The sequence below is a fragment of the Podarcis melisellensis genome (assembly GCF_964234715.1).
Source record: "Podarcis melisellensis genome assembly, chromosome: 14".
NCBI classification, from domain to species: Eukaryota; Metazoa; Chordata; class Lepidosauria; order Squamata; family Lacertidae; genus Podarcis; species Podarcis melisellensis.
The window spans coordinates 18956053-18971957 of NC_138546.1; the positions used below are offsets into that span (position 1 = coordinate 18956053).

At 46.3% G+C, this 15905-nt stretch overlaps 1 protein-coding gene across 2 annotated transcripts in view; it reads right to left on the reverse strand.

The window, feature by feature from the left end:
- The window catches only part of PPL (periplakin), a 48922-nt gene that overhangs the window by 7908 nt on the left and 25109 nt on the right, over positions 1 to 15905 (reverse strand). For both annotated transcript variants that reach the window (XM_081888212.1, XM_081888211.1), the window contains exons 4-16: positions 15203 to 15323; positions 12050 to 12175; positions 10651 to 10692; positions 9633 to 9794; positions 8171 to 8278; positions 7952 to 8047; positions 4931 to 5053; positions 4629 to 4775; positions 3746 to 3897; positions 3268 to 3365; positions 2345 to 2502; positions 1259 to 1437; positions 566 to 704 (exon numbers count right to left, since the gene is read on the reverse strand). In XM_081888212.1, coding sequence (XP_081744338.1) covers positions 566 to 704; positions 1259 to 1437; positions 2345 to 2502; positions 3268 to 3365; positions 3746 to 3897; positions 4629 to 4775; positions 4931 to 5053; positions 7952 to 8047; positions 8171 to 8278; positions 9633 to 9794; positions 10651 to 10692; positions 12050 to 12175; positions 15203 to 15323 — 1651 coding nt within the window. The remainder of the gene's footprint in view (positions 1 to 565; positions 705 to 1258; positions 1438 to 2344; positions 2503 to 3267; positions 3366 to 3745; positions 3898 to 4628; positions 4776 to 4930; positions 5054 to 7951; positions 8048 to 8170; positions 8279 to 9632; positions 9795 to 10650; positions 10693 to 12049; positions 12176 to 15202; positions 15324 to 15905) is intronic.

Genomic DNA, 15905 nt, shown 5'->3' on the forward strand with positions numbered 1-15905 from the left:
GTACATGATAGCAAGGAACCCCATGGGCTAGCCACTCAGCCTGTGTGTGGCTGGATAGTGCTATTTTAGAGTGTTTAAAGCAAATGTGTGGCACCTATAGCCCTCCAGATGTTGTTGAACTACAATTCCCATCATCCCTCACCATTGGCCTAGCTTGCTGTAGTTCAGCAACATCTGGAGGGCCGTAAGTCCCTCAGCCCTAGTTTAAAGAAAAAAGAAAGGGGAACGGAGGCAGTGTTCAACCCTTCAAGTCCTACTTTTGACTGTGTTTTAAACCCACAGGCTGGAACCAGGCTGGATTCTGAAGCAGACCAGTGATCCAGTTCAGGTCATGATTCCACCCAGATTGGATCAGGTGAATCCACTTTGGAATCTGTGCCAGGTGGATTCCTCCTCCATCTCTTATCACAGCTGAAGCGGACCCCCTCTCCCTTGTCCCTTCAGCCAGAGATGGGACAATAGGATGACCTCAGAAACTGTACTGACTGGTGATTGTCCAGATACATTTGGGCCGTTTAGCAGCACTGCCGTTGTTTTGAAAGCCCCACTGAAAGCGAGGACTCACCAGCAGCTCCTCTCTCTTGCGCTCCAGGGCACCTGTGTCCTCTGGAATAGTGTCCTCAATGGCCAACTTGTTCTCATAGCCAGAAATCAGGTCCCTCCCTTGCTGCAGACTCTTCTCAAGGCGATTGGCAACATCCACTCTGTACAAGACAGACAAAAGCAGCTCTTCAAATAAACACAGCTTTACAGACATGGATACCCCTTCAGGCAGAAGAAGCAGACGGGGTTCTGTGCACATGGATGGATGCTATGATTTCGCAGGAGCACAGAACATCTGCGTCTGGAAAACCTCGCCTTTCGTCTAGTGTTCATGGTTGCAATGCATTGTAAGCTATTGCGGATATTGCCTCAGCAGCCAGAGAGATGGCTGCAAAAGATTTTTAAAGGGCTGGGTGGGCTCCTTCCAGGCCCTGCATACTGGCAGTCCCCCATGACCAGCAAAGCCAGAATAAATTATGCAAAATAAGAAATATGCTAATTTCCTGTTCATGATTTATACAGGTTGCACGCAGAGCAGGTGTTCTACTACTGAGCTGCAGCTCATCCTCCAAAAGCAGGTGCACCATATGGAGGTGCTTACCAAGAGCTCAAACAGGTGAGTCAAGCTACCAAAAGGACCCAAAGATCAAGAGCAGGTGGTGAAATTTCATGTTCCCTTTCCAAACAGACTCAGAGACGCTGTACAGACACCTACTTCTCCTGAGCGGCGCCAAGCAGCTGGATGACATGGTTGTATTTGTTGTTTGTCTCCTCTGCCTTGTTCTTTAGCAGGGAGGCACTTCCTGTGTCTGGCACGGACTCTATGAAGGTTTCACATTCCTGTATCCTGCGTGCTTTCTCGGGTTCAATACGCCGGACCTCATTGGTGATGTTCTGCAAAGGGGAGAGAGGTGGGCAGCAGATGAGGAAGTGAGCATGGCACTGCCCCTCTGCTGTCTGTGCCGGGAGCAGCGGAGTTCTTGAGCCAGAATCCTCCTGGGCTGCAGAGTAGGGGGGAGATGGGTCCATAACTCTGGACACAACTCACAGTGTCCTGCCCGGCTCAATATTATGGATGGGAGGAGCTGCCAGTTTGAGTTCACTCAATTTCTCTCTTTTTAAATCTTAAATACAGTTCCCCATTTTTCGGCAGTAATTTGAGATTAAAAAAGACATTCTCATGAAAACTCTTCAGCATTTTTGTGCAGTGGTGAGGATTTCCTACAAGATCTTTCACAAGCCAAAGGCCAAGCAGCCCTTTCCCAACAGCCTTTGATCCTATCCTTCACAAGCCTGCTTTCAGCCATGTATGGTTGAAATTGTGCAAGTCAAATGCATGTAAGATGCAGCTTCACTGTTTTCTCCACCTGTGGGTTTCATCATTATTGAGAATAAAGATTCTATAAAGTCTTAGATGCAGCATCCTGTTCCCACCACCAGCTGTCCTTGGGAAGCCGACAAGCAGGACCTGGGTGTGATAGCACCCTCCCCCCCCTTGCGATTCACTGGTATTCATAGTCATCCTCCCTCCAACAGTGGAAGGAGAACATAGCTTTGTCTTCCCCCATGAATTTGTCTAACCCTCTTTAAAAGCTGCCCATGTTAGTGGCAATCACTACATCTTGTGGGAATGAAGGCAGCACCTCTTCCTCCCATGCCACGTTCCTATCTTAAGGGCAGGTTTCTATCTGCATTCAACAATGATATCCCCCTTACCTGTGATTTACAATAGTATGATCAACCAATTGCCATTCTATCAACTCACTGCAGAATAGCATTGGGGGGGGGGAAGAGACTTTACCTTAAGATCCTTGGATCGCTCCGCGCTGTCCTGCACTGCTCGGCTTTGCTCTAGCGGCGGCCGCAGGTTTGCAGTGATGGCCTTCTCTTGCTTATCCAACTCACTGTTCACTTTCTCCAGCCCTGCCAGCAGCTGTCGCCCCTGGACTGATCCTGCATCTGAGGCAAAAAACCACAACAACAGCAGCAGTTGGAGCAGAAGGTTTTATGTTTGGATCCCTGGTCAGCAAGTACATTTGCTGGGAGAAGTGGAGAAATAGTGGCTGAGGCCCTTAAACTATCCCAACAAGGGGCCTTCTCACAAATTGTGCTGCTAAGGAGGCTAATATTGTGATGTCACTTTTCTAACAAATTTCAAAGCGATACAGTACAATCCCATCTTACCCACATTTAACTTGTGCGATTTCAGCCTCACGTGGCTGAATGCCTGCTGGTCGAAATTGTGCCAATTAAATGTGCACTTTTAAACTCTCTGCCTTGCTTATTGGGCGAGTCCTGCTCACCAAGCCAGCTCCGGAAAAGTAAGGGTGGTCATGTGGGGGTGGTTTGAGCATAAGCGCTTTTGTGTATACGCAGAACCCTTGGAACTGAACCCCTGCATAAGATGCAGTCATACTGAATTCACATTTTCCCCCGAATCACACCAAAATGTATCTTCTGCATGGAAAGCACAGATTCTGCTACTGAACTATGATCCTCCACACAACCATATTAATAAAGAGATCGCTGGACATACATTTGCGTAATATACAGTAAACAGATTACAGAATTCTAATTCAGGTTTCCAGAATTGCAGCATTTTTCGGTGCATGGTATGCATAGCTGCTGAATTTGAACTCATTCACTGCTTGTGATGAGCTAATGGACCTTCCATTTTAAATGTGGAACTCAAGCATTCCCCCAGGCATGGTGTGGGACACCTACCTCCAATGCTGTCTGCCTTCAGTCCATCATATCGCTGCTGCAGAAGGCCCTTGGTGCCAGCTATCTTCTGTTTCACACTCTGATACTGACCGGTGATGCTGTGGGACAAGAAGAGATTGAGCCAGTTGGACAAATAGTGGGGAATACAAAGTACTTTCATGCTTGAAATGAATGTGGAAATAGACAAAAGGAAGGCCTCTGTCTGAACCATCAAAGGTCTGCTTGGCACTGGCATCATTACTGCTACTATTAATACAATTTATGAGTTGCTTGACATAGAAGGAGCCTCCTTAAAATAATTAAAAACATGAAGCCTGGCATAAAACGTGGAGGAAAGAAAGAATGCATTACAACAAAAACCCGGCAATAAGCTGCAAAACAAACAGAAGCAAAACAGACCAACGATAGACAGCAACTTCATCCTAATCTGTTAAATGGCTGGTTCATGTCAACACAATCTGGATCAGGGAGCACTTACTTGTCAGCGTGAGCCAGCGATTCAGGATCTGTCGGGGGGATCATGAAGCAGACGCCAGGGGCGCTGATTGCATTTCCTGCGCTGTCAGTAACTTCCCAGATGTCACCACTGTTCTTGTGCAGGGTGTATCTGGCTCCACGAGAGATCTGGCACTGGGGTAGAAAGAGTTCAGCATAAGCACATGTATCATTTCTCCCACCCCCCCAGTGGTCCCAGGAGCACATGTTTTGCTCTGATGCCACTGGTTAAAAGGGGGTATTTTAGCCAGTGGCTGGAAAGACCTCTCCCTGAGACCAGACAAACACTGACAGTCAGAGGAAACCAAGCTTGACTCTACAGATGAAAGGGCTGGTTCAAAGGTTGGGAACCTTCAGCCTGTAGACCAAATATGGCCCACCAGACATCCTCATTTGGCCAGGTCCACCTGCTCTGTACCTGGCTTATAACTTCAGGTAGATGTTGATGTGGCTACAAATAAACAAGCAGGAACTTAAAGTGAGCTTCTGGTTGTTCTTTTGCCGGAGCAAGGACCGTCTCGCCCATGAACAACAGTGGGAACGAACTTTGCTCCAATAGTATCAAGCAATTTCCATTGAAAATGCTGCTAAAATGGAGCTTTCCCCCTTTGTTTTAGCTGCAGTCTCAAAAGATTTTCCCCTAATAGACACACATTTTGGTTAGAGAACTGCATTGCAAAATTCAGAGAAGTGTGAATTTCAAAGGATACCAACATTTCAATTGGATAATTGTTTCAGAAAATGCAAGCTAGGTATGATCTCATTCAAATGTAAATATATCCCCTACCCCACCTGAATTTACCAGGCAGATCTTTTGCCCGTTGCACCATCCTGTGATGAGCAGAAGGGGCAGCGTGGCTTCTTACCCGCTCACTTTCGTAGTCACAAAGCGCTTCCACCGGGATGGGCTTAAGCGGGGTCTCCCGGCGGAACTTCAGAGGGAGCACCTGCTGGCTGCGCTTCTGCAGGGACTTCACCACATCGTCATACTTGTCCAAGGCCTTCTCCTGGTCCTGGTGAAGACAAGGCAAAATCCTGATGCACCAGGGAAGAGACGATCAAGGCAAACAATGGGATACGGACAAAGCTGTGCTGGCCAAAAGCAGAGGGGCAGGGCCATAGCTCAGTGTGATGTGCAGCTGCGTCAACTCTCACACTCAATACTTGCCTCCAGCTCCCTCAGCAAAGATTCAATCTGGTATCGATCCTTGAAATCCGGGCTGTATTTCTGGTCCAGGTCTGTGTCCACTTTCCTGAGAAGGTCCTGGGCATCCTTAGCATCTTTTTGGAACTGTTTGGGGTGGGAAGCAACACAAAAAAGTCAAGGGATCCTCTTTGAGACAGAAAAACAATGTACTGCACCCTCACAACATGACTGTCACAAAGGGGTGTGGACACTTTCCCCTCCCCCTCTCCCTGCAAGGCAATAATTCACTTGTTGGTAGAGTGGAGGAGAAGGAGGAGAAGCTACAGGCCCTGGCATGGGGGGTTCTAGAGAAATGAAATACTATTCTCTCTTCCACATCAGGGATGGGAGCCTGTGGTCCTCCAGATATTGCTGGATTACACCTCATGTCTTCCCTGACCATCCGCCATGTTAGCTGGGGCTTATGGGAGTTGGTTCCAGCCCTATCTTAAACAAAATTGATTCAGGAACGACTGAATCTATCAATTTTGGTCCTCTATCTCTTTTTTTCCAACCTTAAATTTAGTTCTCTGGATTTCTGCAGCTATTTGTGATTTTTTTAAAAAAAACACAACAACAACGTGAGCATTTTAGTGTGAATTTTTCCTAATCAACACATTTCCGCATACAATTTTGGCAAATGTACATATTTTTGCAAGGCAATTTCTCCAATATAATGCATTTTTGCATTTGTTCTTTCTCTAACAGGTGCAGTTTTAAGCACACTTTTCTGTAATCTATGCATTTTTGAACACACTGGTTTTGGTAGGAACCACACTGCAAAATTCAGAGAACTGCAACATTGAAGGAAATCCAGTTTGTGTATTCAGGAACTGTGAATTAAAATGCAAACCTAAATTTCCCCCCATCCCTTCTTCTGCCACCCTTCCCCACCCTCCCCGTATTCATTTTATGAAGGGTTATGTTTCAATTATTTATGATTGTCTGGTGTTTATTTTATGATTGGAAACTGCCCTGGGATCTGAATGTATATGTTGAATGTCAGCCCACAAACAACAAACAAAATGAGTTTGGGACAGGTAGGTTCAGGCTGGATCAGCAATGGCATCACCACTGTTTGTGCTTTGTTTCTTTTAGGGTTTGGGGATTTATGTATTTTAAAAAACAGGAAGTGGGTGACAACCTGCAAAAGAGGACAAGCTTTTCTCCCACCTCTGTGAAAAGCAGCAATCTATCCCAATCTATCCCAATCACCCCTTTAGTGCTACTATTAAAGAGACTGTTGTCCCTTTCATCTGGTCACATAGGAACATAAGAGAAAGGAAGCTGTCTTGTACAACATCGAACCTTTGTCCGTCTAGCTCAGTATTGTCTACACTGACCTGTCCAGGATTTTGGGCAGTGTTCTATCCCAGCCCTACCTGCAGAAGTTGCTCTGCCACTATGCTATAGTCTTTCGCACCCTAAAGACAAAAGCTGGAGCCTGCATAGGGGTGTTTTAAAGGATCCCCCCACACAGTTGTGTGTGGGCCTCTTGCCTAAAATTTAAGTAGTCAAAAACTACTACTCCTACTACAGTCGGCAAGAGAAAAATGAAGGGCAGCAAAACATTACCTGCTAACTAGGGAATTCTCTAAGCAAAGAGACATGCCTGCTTTTGCCCCGAGGACAATCGGAGCACAGAATCTGGGAGCCTCTGCCTTTCTGAGCCACCTGCAGAAGGCAGATGCCTGCTTGATCAGTAACACCTGACAGCAAAGAGGTTCAGGAAAGAGTGACGAAGGGGGGTAAAACAGGTCGGGCAAGATTGTTTTCTCACCAGCTCCTTCGGCTGTTTCCCATACAAGCAAGCATTGCAGCACCCAACGTGGGTACCTGCTTGCTTAATACAAAGACGTGCTAGACAAACTGTCTGGCAGGACAGATTGCTATTTGATTATCAGGAAAGCCACCTCCCTGCTGTCCTCCCCTGCAAATGACAACATCTGACTCACTTGCTCAGAACAAATCCCTGGGCTCAGAAGTGTGTGCCCTTTGCACCAGGCCCTGGGTGGTGGATCTCAGGGTTTGTGGGGTGGGGAAAACAAAGCAGATCCTTCAAGGCTGAAATCTGCCCACAGCTGCTCTATGGGACAACCAGGCCTCTGGGCCTCCAACACTGCCACTAATTGTTCCATTTATGACCACCCATCTCATCGCTCCCTTAGTGTTGCCATGCTGGTGGAAACAGAGACACAATGGAGCATGCTTGGGGAAATTTCAAGGATTGCAGAAATACTCCCCCCCCCAAAAAAAAACCTTAAGTAAGGTGGGGAAAATCCCTCCCTCCTCTAAAAAGAAAAAAACCCAACACCCGAGGACTGAACATGCTCAGTGATCACCAGGGGTCATGGAATGTTGAATATCAGCTAGAAAAGAAAAACAGAAAACTGAGCAAGGGGACAGTTCACAAAAGTGGTGCCCAACCTTTTTGGAGCAGCAGTGGTCACATCTAGAAATATGAGCAAATTTCAGGAGACAACCACAATCGGCCTTTTCTCCCCCAATTGGCGTTTTTTTTCCTTCCTCATCTAAATCATTTAAGTCAACCACACTCAAGCCAGCCACTACCAAAAGGTAAAAGAAAAGACAACTGGGCCCCTCAAAATAGGGTCTTTGCAGGTACCAGGTAAAGCACAAGGGGGCACAACAGTAGGGATACTAGGGATTCTCTTTGGAGTAGATCCACTGTGTTGGATTCAATGCAAGTTCCACTCCGCAATCCCACTGAAATTAATGGGCATGACTGACTCAGGTCCTTCCATGGGTCTACTCCAAGTAAGACTTAGCTGAGTATAGCCCACTGAAATTAATGGACCTAAATTAGTCTTAGATTCTAACAGGTCTTCTCTGAGTATGACCAACTCCAATTGAGGTTTACAGTATCCTGAAGGAAGTTGGTTGGTTGAGATCCTGAATGGGAGCCATCTTGCTAGAGGGCAAAGATGCACTGCTGCATTTTCTGACAGCCCCTCCTCCTAAGTGTCCTCAATGGCAAGGTACCTGGTGATAGTCCTCCATGAACTTGAGGTGGCTCTCCTCACAGATAAGCAAGTTGAGGTACTCCTTCCAGTCAGCGTGGACTGCCTCAATGTGAGCCTGCAAGCGAGAGGATAGCAGGTAATGCTCAGTACGTCACAGAAGGGACCAAGAGAGACTCTGATAGGGGACCAGCTGGGGGTGGAGAAAGGATCTCATGCGCATGACAGCAGCCAAACTCACCTCAATGGGGATCTTCCCAGGGTGACTTTGGGCCAGTAGCTTATTGCCGTCCTCGTGCAGCTTGTTGATCGCTCCCTCTTTTTCTTCCAAATTCCGGTTGATGAAATTCTAAAGGGAGAAGGAAGGAAGCAGAGACGTTACCATCTTATGTCTGAGCGGTCCACAACCCAGTCGTGCAGAGTGGTCCAGGGGATATTCAGCACCCATTACTATTTCTGCAGCAGGGCCCCTGTCTCTAGCGTGCTTAGAGCCACTCAGCATGAAAGGGGATCTTTTCAGCCGCTATATGCTCCCAACACTATATGTTCAACACTATATGTTCCAGCATTGAGGAACACTGAAAACACAAGGGGCTTCAGTTCCAAGAGACTGGTGTGCAAGTTCTCTTATGTACAATGGAACTTCAAGGAAAAGACAGATATTGGAGCAGTCCAAATCATTTCCCCATGTACAGGCACAGGAAATTATTAGATGCAGGTGAAAGGCAACACATGGAGATCTGCATTGATGGCTGCAATGCATCCTTGGTGGTTATTATTGCATAGTCTTCGAAGGATGTGGCTGTGACTATCATGAAGGGACTGACACTTCTGAATTTTCTACTAACACTATTGCCGTGACTCTCAGCAGGTCAAGGAAACATTGGTTTCAACCCCATTCCACACAGGGCCTTTAGTTGGATCAAGGTCATTGGAGTTTACGAAGCTTCTCTCCACAGGTTACTTCTTCTGTCTCCTTGCCCGGTTTATTTTCCTTAATTGAATTTATAAATAAATATGGGGGAGAGCCGATGTTTATCCCATTGAAGGGAGACCCATTGAAATTTATGTATCTGCTCTGAGGACGGCTACGTTGGCTATCACCCAATGTATGTAACACTTAAAGAGTTTTGTATCTAACTGTCATACCCAGAGTAGACCCACTGAAGGAAGTGGGTCTAGTCTGAAAATCACGTAGTTGGATACAAACCAGAGTAGCAAAGGAAGGTCCCAATCCTGAGCAGTTTACAGTCTAAAATTATGCAATGCAATTAGCAACAACAATATCACCACCAACACCATTTATCTAACACCTGTGTACACACTACAGTTAAAGCATATGTGAAACACATTCTTTCCCAAAGGATTCTGAGCATTGAGTTTACCCTTCACATATTTACATTTCTCAGCAACCCTTAACAGACTACGGGGCCCAGACTTTTGTGAGGGGAAAAATGGGCTTTGGATGTGCTTTCAAAGTATAGTGTGTACAAAGGGTTTGTGATGTCTTAAGATGTACAGATCAGATTAGTTCGTACTGGAATTCACGATGATTACCACCTCCTTTAATATATTTCTGCCCTTCAGCTTCGATTCAGGCTGAATAATTCAGATCCAAATGCCAGAATGCGTTTTCCACACAGATCTCAAAGTCAAACTGCCTCCTGAGGGGGGGGGGGATAAGCTCTGGGGAGAAAATGTACCTCATACTGGCGCCGGCGGCTTGGGTAGTCGAGGTTACGGTCACTCCAATCAAACTGCATCCTGTCTTTAGCCTGCTGATCTAGCCAGTAGAGCTTGTTGGTGCAGCGCTGCATGTAATCCTGGAGCGAGTTCAAATCCTGCTGCCTCTGTTGGGATCCTGACTGCAAGGAGAGAGGGAGTTTTGCCAACCGTCAAGATTTGGAGATTGGGAGTCACAGAGAGCGGGCTAAGCCTACTGTGAAATACATAACTTGTGCACTCCTGTCTCCTGGTGTCAAGATTCTAGACCACATTGAGTTGGGAATGGGAGGGGCAGGGAAGGAATAGCAGTCAAAGTATCTTGTGCACTTTGACAAACTCTGATCAAAGTAAGGAACAACAGAGAGCACACTCAGGGTATGACTCAAAGGGCCCTTAAATGCTTATTGGCACTGATCAAGGCTTCGTGCGCTGGGATACAGCTTAGGCGGGTGTTGCTGGGCATGTTGCTATTGATATTATTTTGTGCATCTTTATTTTTATATCTTATTATGATTTATGTAGACATTTTCAATTTGGTTGTGTACTTTTTGATGTTTTATTTATGAGTACTTTTGTTATGTTTATAATTATGTAATTTTTTTCATGTTGTAAGTCGCCTTGAGTACATTTTGAACTATGGAAAGGTGGCAAGTATGCAGGTATCCTCCTCAGCGCTGTCTTAATTCAGATGGGGCATAGCATGCCAACCAAGGTCTCAGCCACACCATACATGTAACACACACGTAAATCATCTGGCTTCCTCCAAAGAGTCCTGGGAACTGTAGTTCCCAGCCCTCAAAGAGCTATAGTTCCCAGCACTCTTAACAAACCAAAGTTCTCATTATTCTCTGGGGGAAGCTGTGTACATTAAATATGCTCTGTATCTGGTATGAATGGGACCCAAGAGTCTCCTCACATCACTTCTGACCTGCTTGGATGTACCAAAGTTAGTCCCTGACCTTTCGAGGGCGGAAAATAAAAAGAACAAGGTCTTACCAGCAGTTTCTGATATTTCACCTGGAGCCCACTCATATATTCCTGGAAACAAACAAAGAGAAGATGAACAAAAGACTGGACACGGCCCCCAACAGAGGGTGTTACCACACTTCCCAAAGCAAATAAACTTGCTATGTGCATGCAGCTTTTAATCAAATGATCAATCGATCACTGGGGAAGAGGCGATTTGCATCCCCCAAGAGGGTACTGGGTTCTGTCTAACTCCTTTCTTTTTCTTTTTGCTCTTCTTGCCAAAATCAGTGAGTCTTTGGGAAGGGCAGGGGGGGGGAATGATGGAGGGGAGCAAATGAAGCCTTTGTGCTGGGGGTTAGCTACCCTGATTTGTGTATTAGATTTTTATACTATCCTTCCTCCAGTGATCCTATACCAAGGAAATCCTCTCCTCTCTCGTCTGGTTCTCTAACCACTACAACACATGGTGTGTTTATGTGTTTGCTGTGGGAGACAGTTATAACACACGGCAAAATTGTTTCGTTGAGTATTTATTTATTGGATTTGTACCCACCCTTCCTCCCGAAAGAGCCCAGAGCAGCCAGAACATAAGCTTTATCTTAAGCATTCTAAAATAGTTAAAACATAAAAATAGATTCAGTAAACAATAAATACAAATGTTTTCAAATACCTCCTGAAAATTAATAATAGTGAGACAGACACACCTCACTAGGGAAGGCATTCCACAAATGGGGAAGCACCACTGAAAAGGCCCAACTGGGCAGCCCCTCATGGTGGCAGCCCCAACAAATAACCTCTCTCATTCCAAGAGTAAAGCTTACAGAGTCTCTCATTTAAAGACTATGTAGGCTGTGGAGGAGAAAGGAGAGGAGCTAGAGTTAGGTAGGACAAAGTAACATCTGTAACACTTACTCAAACCCACTACACAAGGTGGTGTTGGACCTTGAACTGTGTTTGAATCACTTTTTGAGAGATCCCTGAAGCTCCTGAACCTTTAGCTGGGGTACATCAGGCAGAAATCCAACAGGTTCAGCTTCCCTCATCATCGGAGCCCCTGTGACGGGGAAAAGCTACACCAGTTGGATTTCTCCTGTCACTGGTTAAAAGCACAAGAACTGCATACAGTGGTACCTCGGGTTAAGTACGTAATTCGTTTTGGAGGTCCGTGCTTAACCTGAAACTGTTCTTAACCTGAAGCACCACTTTAGCTAATGGGGCCTCCTGCTGCCGCTGCGCCGCTGAAGCACGATTTCTGTTCTTATCCTGAAGCAAAGTTCTTAACCTAAAGCACTATTTCTGGGTTAGCGGAGTGTGTAACCTGAAGCGTATGTAACCTGAGGTACCACTGTAAAGCCAATTTTGTCCCCTCCCCCCTCCTCCCCACCTGCCGAAGAACTGCAAAGCAGGCATTAGAATCACATGATACCTTGTCACCTTCCTTGCTGATGTGCGGTCCTATAGCCATCACTTCATTATGGAAGATGTTGTGCTCCTCCACCTGACCGTTGACTGATGGCAAGTCAGTGCCGAAGCCCTTGCTGTTCAGTATTTCCTAGTGGTAAAAGAAAAGTGGGAGGTTCCAGTCTTTCCGCCAAACTCTTGGCAAACAAAGCAGGCCAAGAACATAGCGGCACAGGAGGCTGCCTTATACAGTCAACCCATCAGCCTGTTTAGCTTAGTATTGTCCACAGACAATGTTCTGCAGCCTTGGATTCCCCAGGTGTTGTTGCACTACACCTCCCATCATCCCTGACCATTGGCTAAGCCGGCTGGGGCTGATGGAAGTTGTAGTCCAACAATGCCTGGGAACCGAAGGCTGAACACTGATCTACACCAGCATGCAGACAGTTCTGTACCAAAAATTCCTCCTGCATTTTTTTTAACATTCCTCATCAGAAATTGCACTTGGAAATTATCAAAGAGGACAGGGAAATCCTTATGGGTGGGATGTAGGAATTTTGTGACATTTGCCTTATTTTTGAGATGGCAGGTGGATGCTGTTGAGCGTCCTTTCTGTCGTTCTACAAACCATGTCTCTAGCAGTCTGCATTCTGCAGCCTTCCTGGGTGCCCACATTTCAATAAAAGTCATTTAATTAAACGATGTTCAATTAAAGGGAAGACAGGTAACTCTTCCCATAGGTGGTTTTTTCTTATTCTTCTTTTTCAAATCAGCAAGCACGGGCAGCCAGAGAGTTTGCAGTGCACTGAAGAAATGTTTATAGGGAAGGAAACAGAGACACCACCCTTGGCTACCTTGCAAATGAAAAGGCGAGAGTCTTGGGAACGAGGCAACAAATCACCAACCCCTTTTGGCGGGGCCAAAAATGTCTGAGAAACCAGAGGACAGATTTCAATGCAGCGCTACCTCCAGATGTCCCAGTGATGGCTGGGGCTGATGGGAGCTGCCGTACAAAACATCTAGAGGGCACCAGGTTGGGGACAAGTGGTCTACACTGATTTGGCATGCACTGCAAAATTCAGTGAAGTGCAACTTCCGAAAAATGGCTGCATTTTAGCTTGCATCTTGTTTTGGAAAGAAGGTTCACCTTTTAATGCAAACTGAACTGAATGTGTCTCCTGTCCCTAGATGCAAGTATCTAGATTGTTGTTGCTGCTGTCTTTCCCTTCCTCCAAAACAAAAGTGCCCTGTTTTAAGCCCACTTGTTGCAATTTTGCACAGGATGGCGCTCAGCCAAGATGCAGAAGGCTCCCTCCTGTGATGCTGGATAGCCGTGCCCTGCCCCTGGCAAAGGGAGGGAAGCTCTCGCCAGGCAGCCCAGAGACAGAACTGCAAAGCTAGCAGAACCTGGGCTGCTGCACAAAGCCTCTCATTAAGCCAAAAGCTAGGGGGCATCTCCAGCCAGCAGCCAGGGAGGATTTGGGGGGGATTTGCAACTGGAAGCTGACAAAGCAACTGGAAGAGGAGCAAAAATCAACAGCGGGGAAGAGATCTGGCAGCCTAAAGCTTTTATCTCTTTACCCCGTTTTGTGAGCTGATTAACAGTGCCCAGGCACCTGATGAGTGGGGCAGGGGCAGGGGCAGGACTTTCATTCAAGACAACTGACACCGCGTGAGCTTTTCAGTACATTCATGGCTAGACTTGGGGTTGATGGAGACAGGTCCATCCATATGAATGGGGGGCTGCCCCACCAACCTCAATCTGCCCTCAGCCAGCCCCCACCTGTTTACCTACCTCCTTAATTACCAGTCCAGGTGGCAACACATCCTCCTCCTTAGTTTTAGTGTTAACCCTTGCAGAACTCAGCAGGGAGGAGGATAGGGACAGGCTCTGTCTGTCATTGGCTCTGGCTCCGCCTGTTATTTCTTCTGGCTCCACCTACTCTTGGGCCACCTGCCAGCCCACAGGTGGAAGGTACCATTTCTGAATGCCCACCCCATACAAATAAGGGACCTTCATCCCAGTGATGGAAGTACTGTAGCTATTTTTAACTTTAATATATGGAATTGTTTTAAATTGGTTTATATATACGGAGCTGTTCTTAATAGGGGTTCCCCCCCACTTTTATTGTTTTCTGATTGTATCTGTTTTATTTGTTTTATAATTGCGTATTTTACTGTTGTAGCCCATTCTGGGACATTGTGGTTGAGATAGGAAATCTAAATAATACATAAGGAAACTAGGCAAAGCTTATAGTTCATGGATTACGTTAATGTGGACTTTTCAAAATGTGCAATTAGCAGTTAAAGGGAAGTCTGAGACATATTGGGGTTGCAGAGGGTGGGGATGTAGCAAAAGAAAGGTTTGTAAACAACTGTTTGGGGTGAGGGGTTGGTCTTTTGGAGAGTATGCTGGAGGATGAGCTAAATTCTCTGCCACTGGTCCAAAATGCTGCTGTGGCTTCAACTCCCCCCCCCCCCCGCTGCCACTTACCTACCAAAACAAACAAATATCCCCCGTGCAAGTTACCTGGATTCAGGCAATTAACGTCATGTTTAGTTAAGGCCCAGAATGGATTAAAAAAGGCTCTTTGGCAAACAGAAATCTAGCACAAGAGGGAGAAAAGTTCAAGCCCAGCTCTCTCTCTCTACTGCACTACATTTCTAGTTCCAGGGAGATGTGCAGGAAAACTCCACTTAGTGCTGTGCTGGATGCCCCCAAAACCCATATTTTGGAAGAAATGGCTCCAATCTAAAGAAAAAAGAGATCAGATGTTCACTAATTGGATGCAAGGGACGCAGGTGGCGCTGTGGGTTAAAGCCTCAGCGCCTAGGACTTGCCGATCAAAAGGTCGGCGGTTCGAATCCCTGCGGCGGGGTGCGCTCCTGCTGCTCGGTCCCAGCGCCTGCCAACCTAGCAGTTCGAAAGCACCTCCGGGTGCAAGTAGATAAATAGGGACCGCTTACCAGCGGGAAGGTAAACGGCGTTTCCGTGTGCAGCTCTGGCTTGCCAGAGCAGCGATGTCACGCTGGCCACGTGACCCGGAAGTGTCTCCGGACAGCACTGGCCCTTGGCCTCTTAAGTGAGATGGGCGCACAACCCCAGAGTCTGTCAAGACTGGCCCGTACGGGCAGGGGTACCTTTACCTTTTTAATTGGATGCAAAGCACCTACTCACCTGCTTCTCTTCAATCACCGTGCTCCAGTTGACTTGAGGTTCAATTTCCTGTGGGGTGAAGTTGTAGATCTGATCATGTTTCACACGCAAGTTGCCCACTCTCTCCTTTAGTTGCCGGATGCTGAAGGAAGGAGAGAGAATACAAGCAATTACTGGTTTCTCTGAACAACGTATAGACGAATGATTCCGCCTCCCTTAACTGCAATAATACTTTCCTCAAAGTGAAACATTTTGGACACCCCCCCCAAAAAACCCCTCCTACCCCACATTGCAAAAATGTCATATCAATTAATTCTGTTTTCCAAGTGTGGATTTTAAGGATCTACACTAATTACTCAGTAACGCACTCTCTCAGCCTAACCTACCTCACAAGGCTGTTGTGAAGATAAATGGGGTGGTAGAAGACCTGACTTGAACTAGCCTAATGTGTTGGTTTGAATATATATATATATATATATATATATATATATATATATAGTGCATTTTGAGAGAAAATTTGTATAGAAATGCATTTTTTGGGGGGTGGGGAGAATGTGCTTTAAATCAAAATATGTATGTTGGCGCTCAAACCTGGACTTATGGTTGAGGGCGTGCTAAAATGGCATCGACTGGTAACAGACAGATTTGCTCACCCCTAGATGAAAGTTTCAAATCAAGCACCATCCCATATTGCAGTGGGGGGGGAGGACCTCTGGCCCATGGG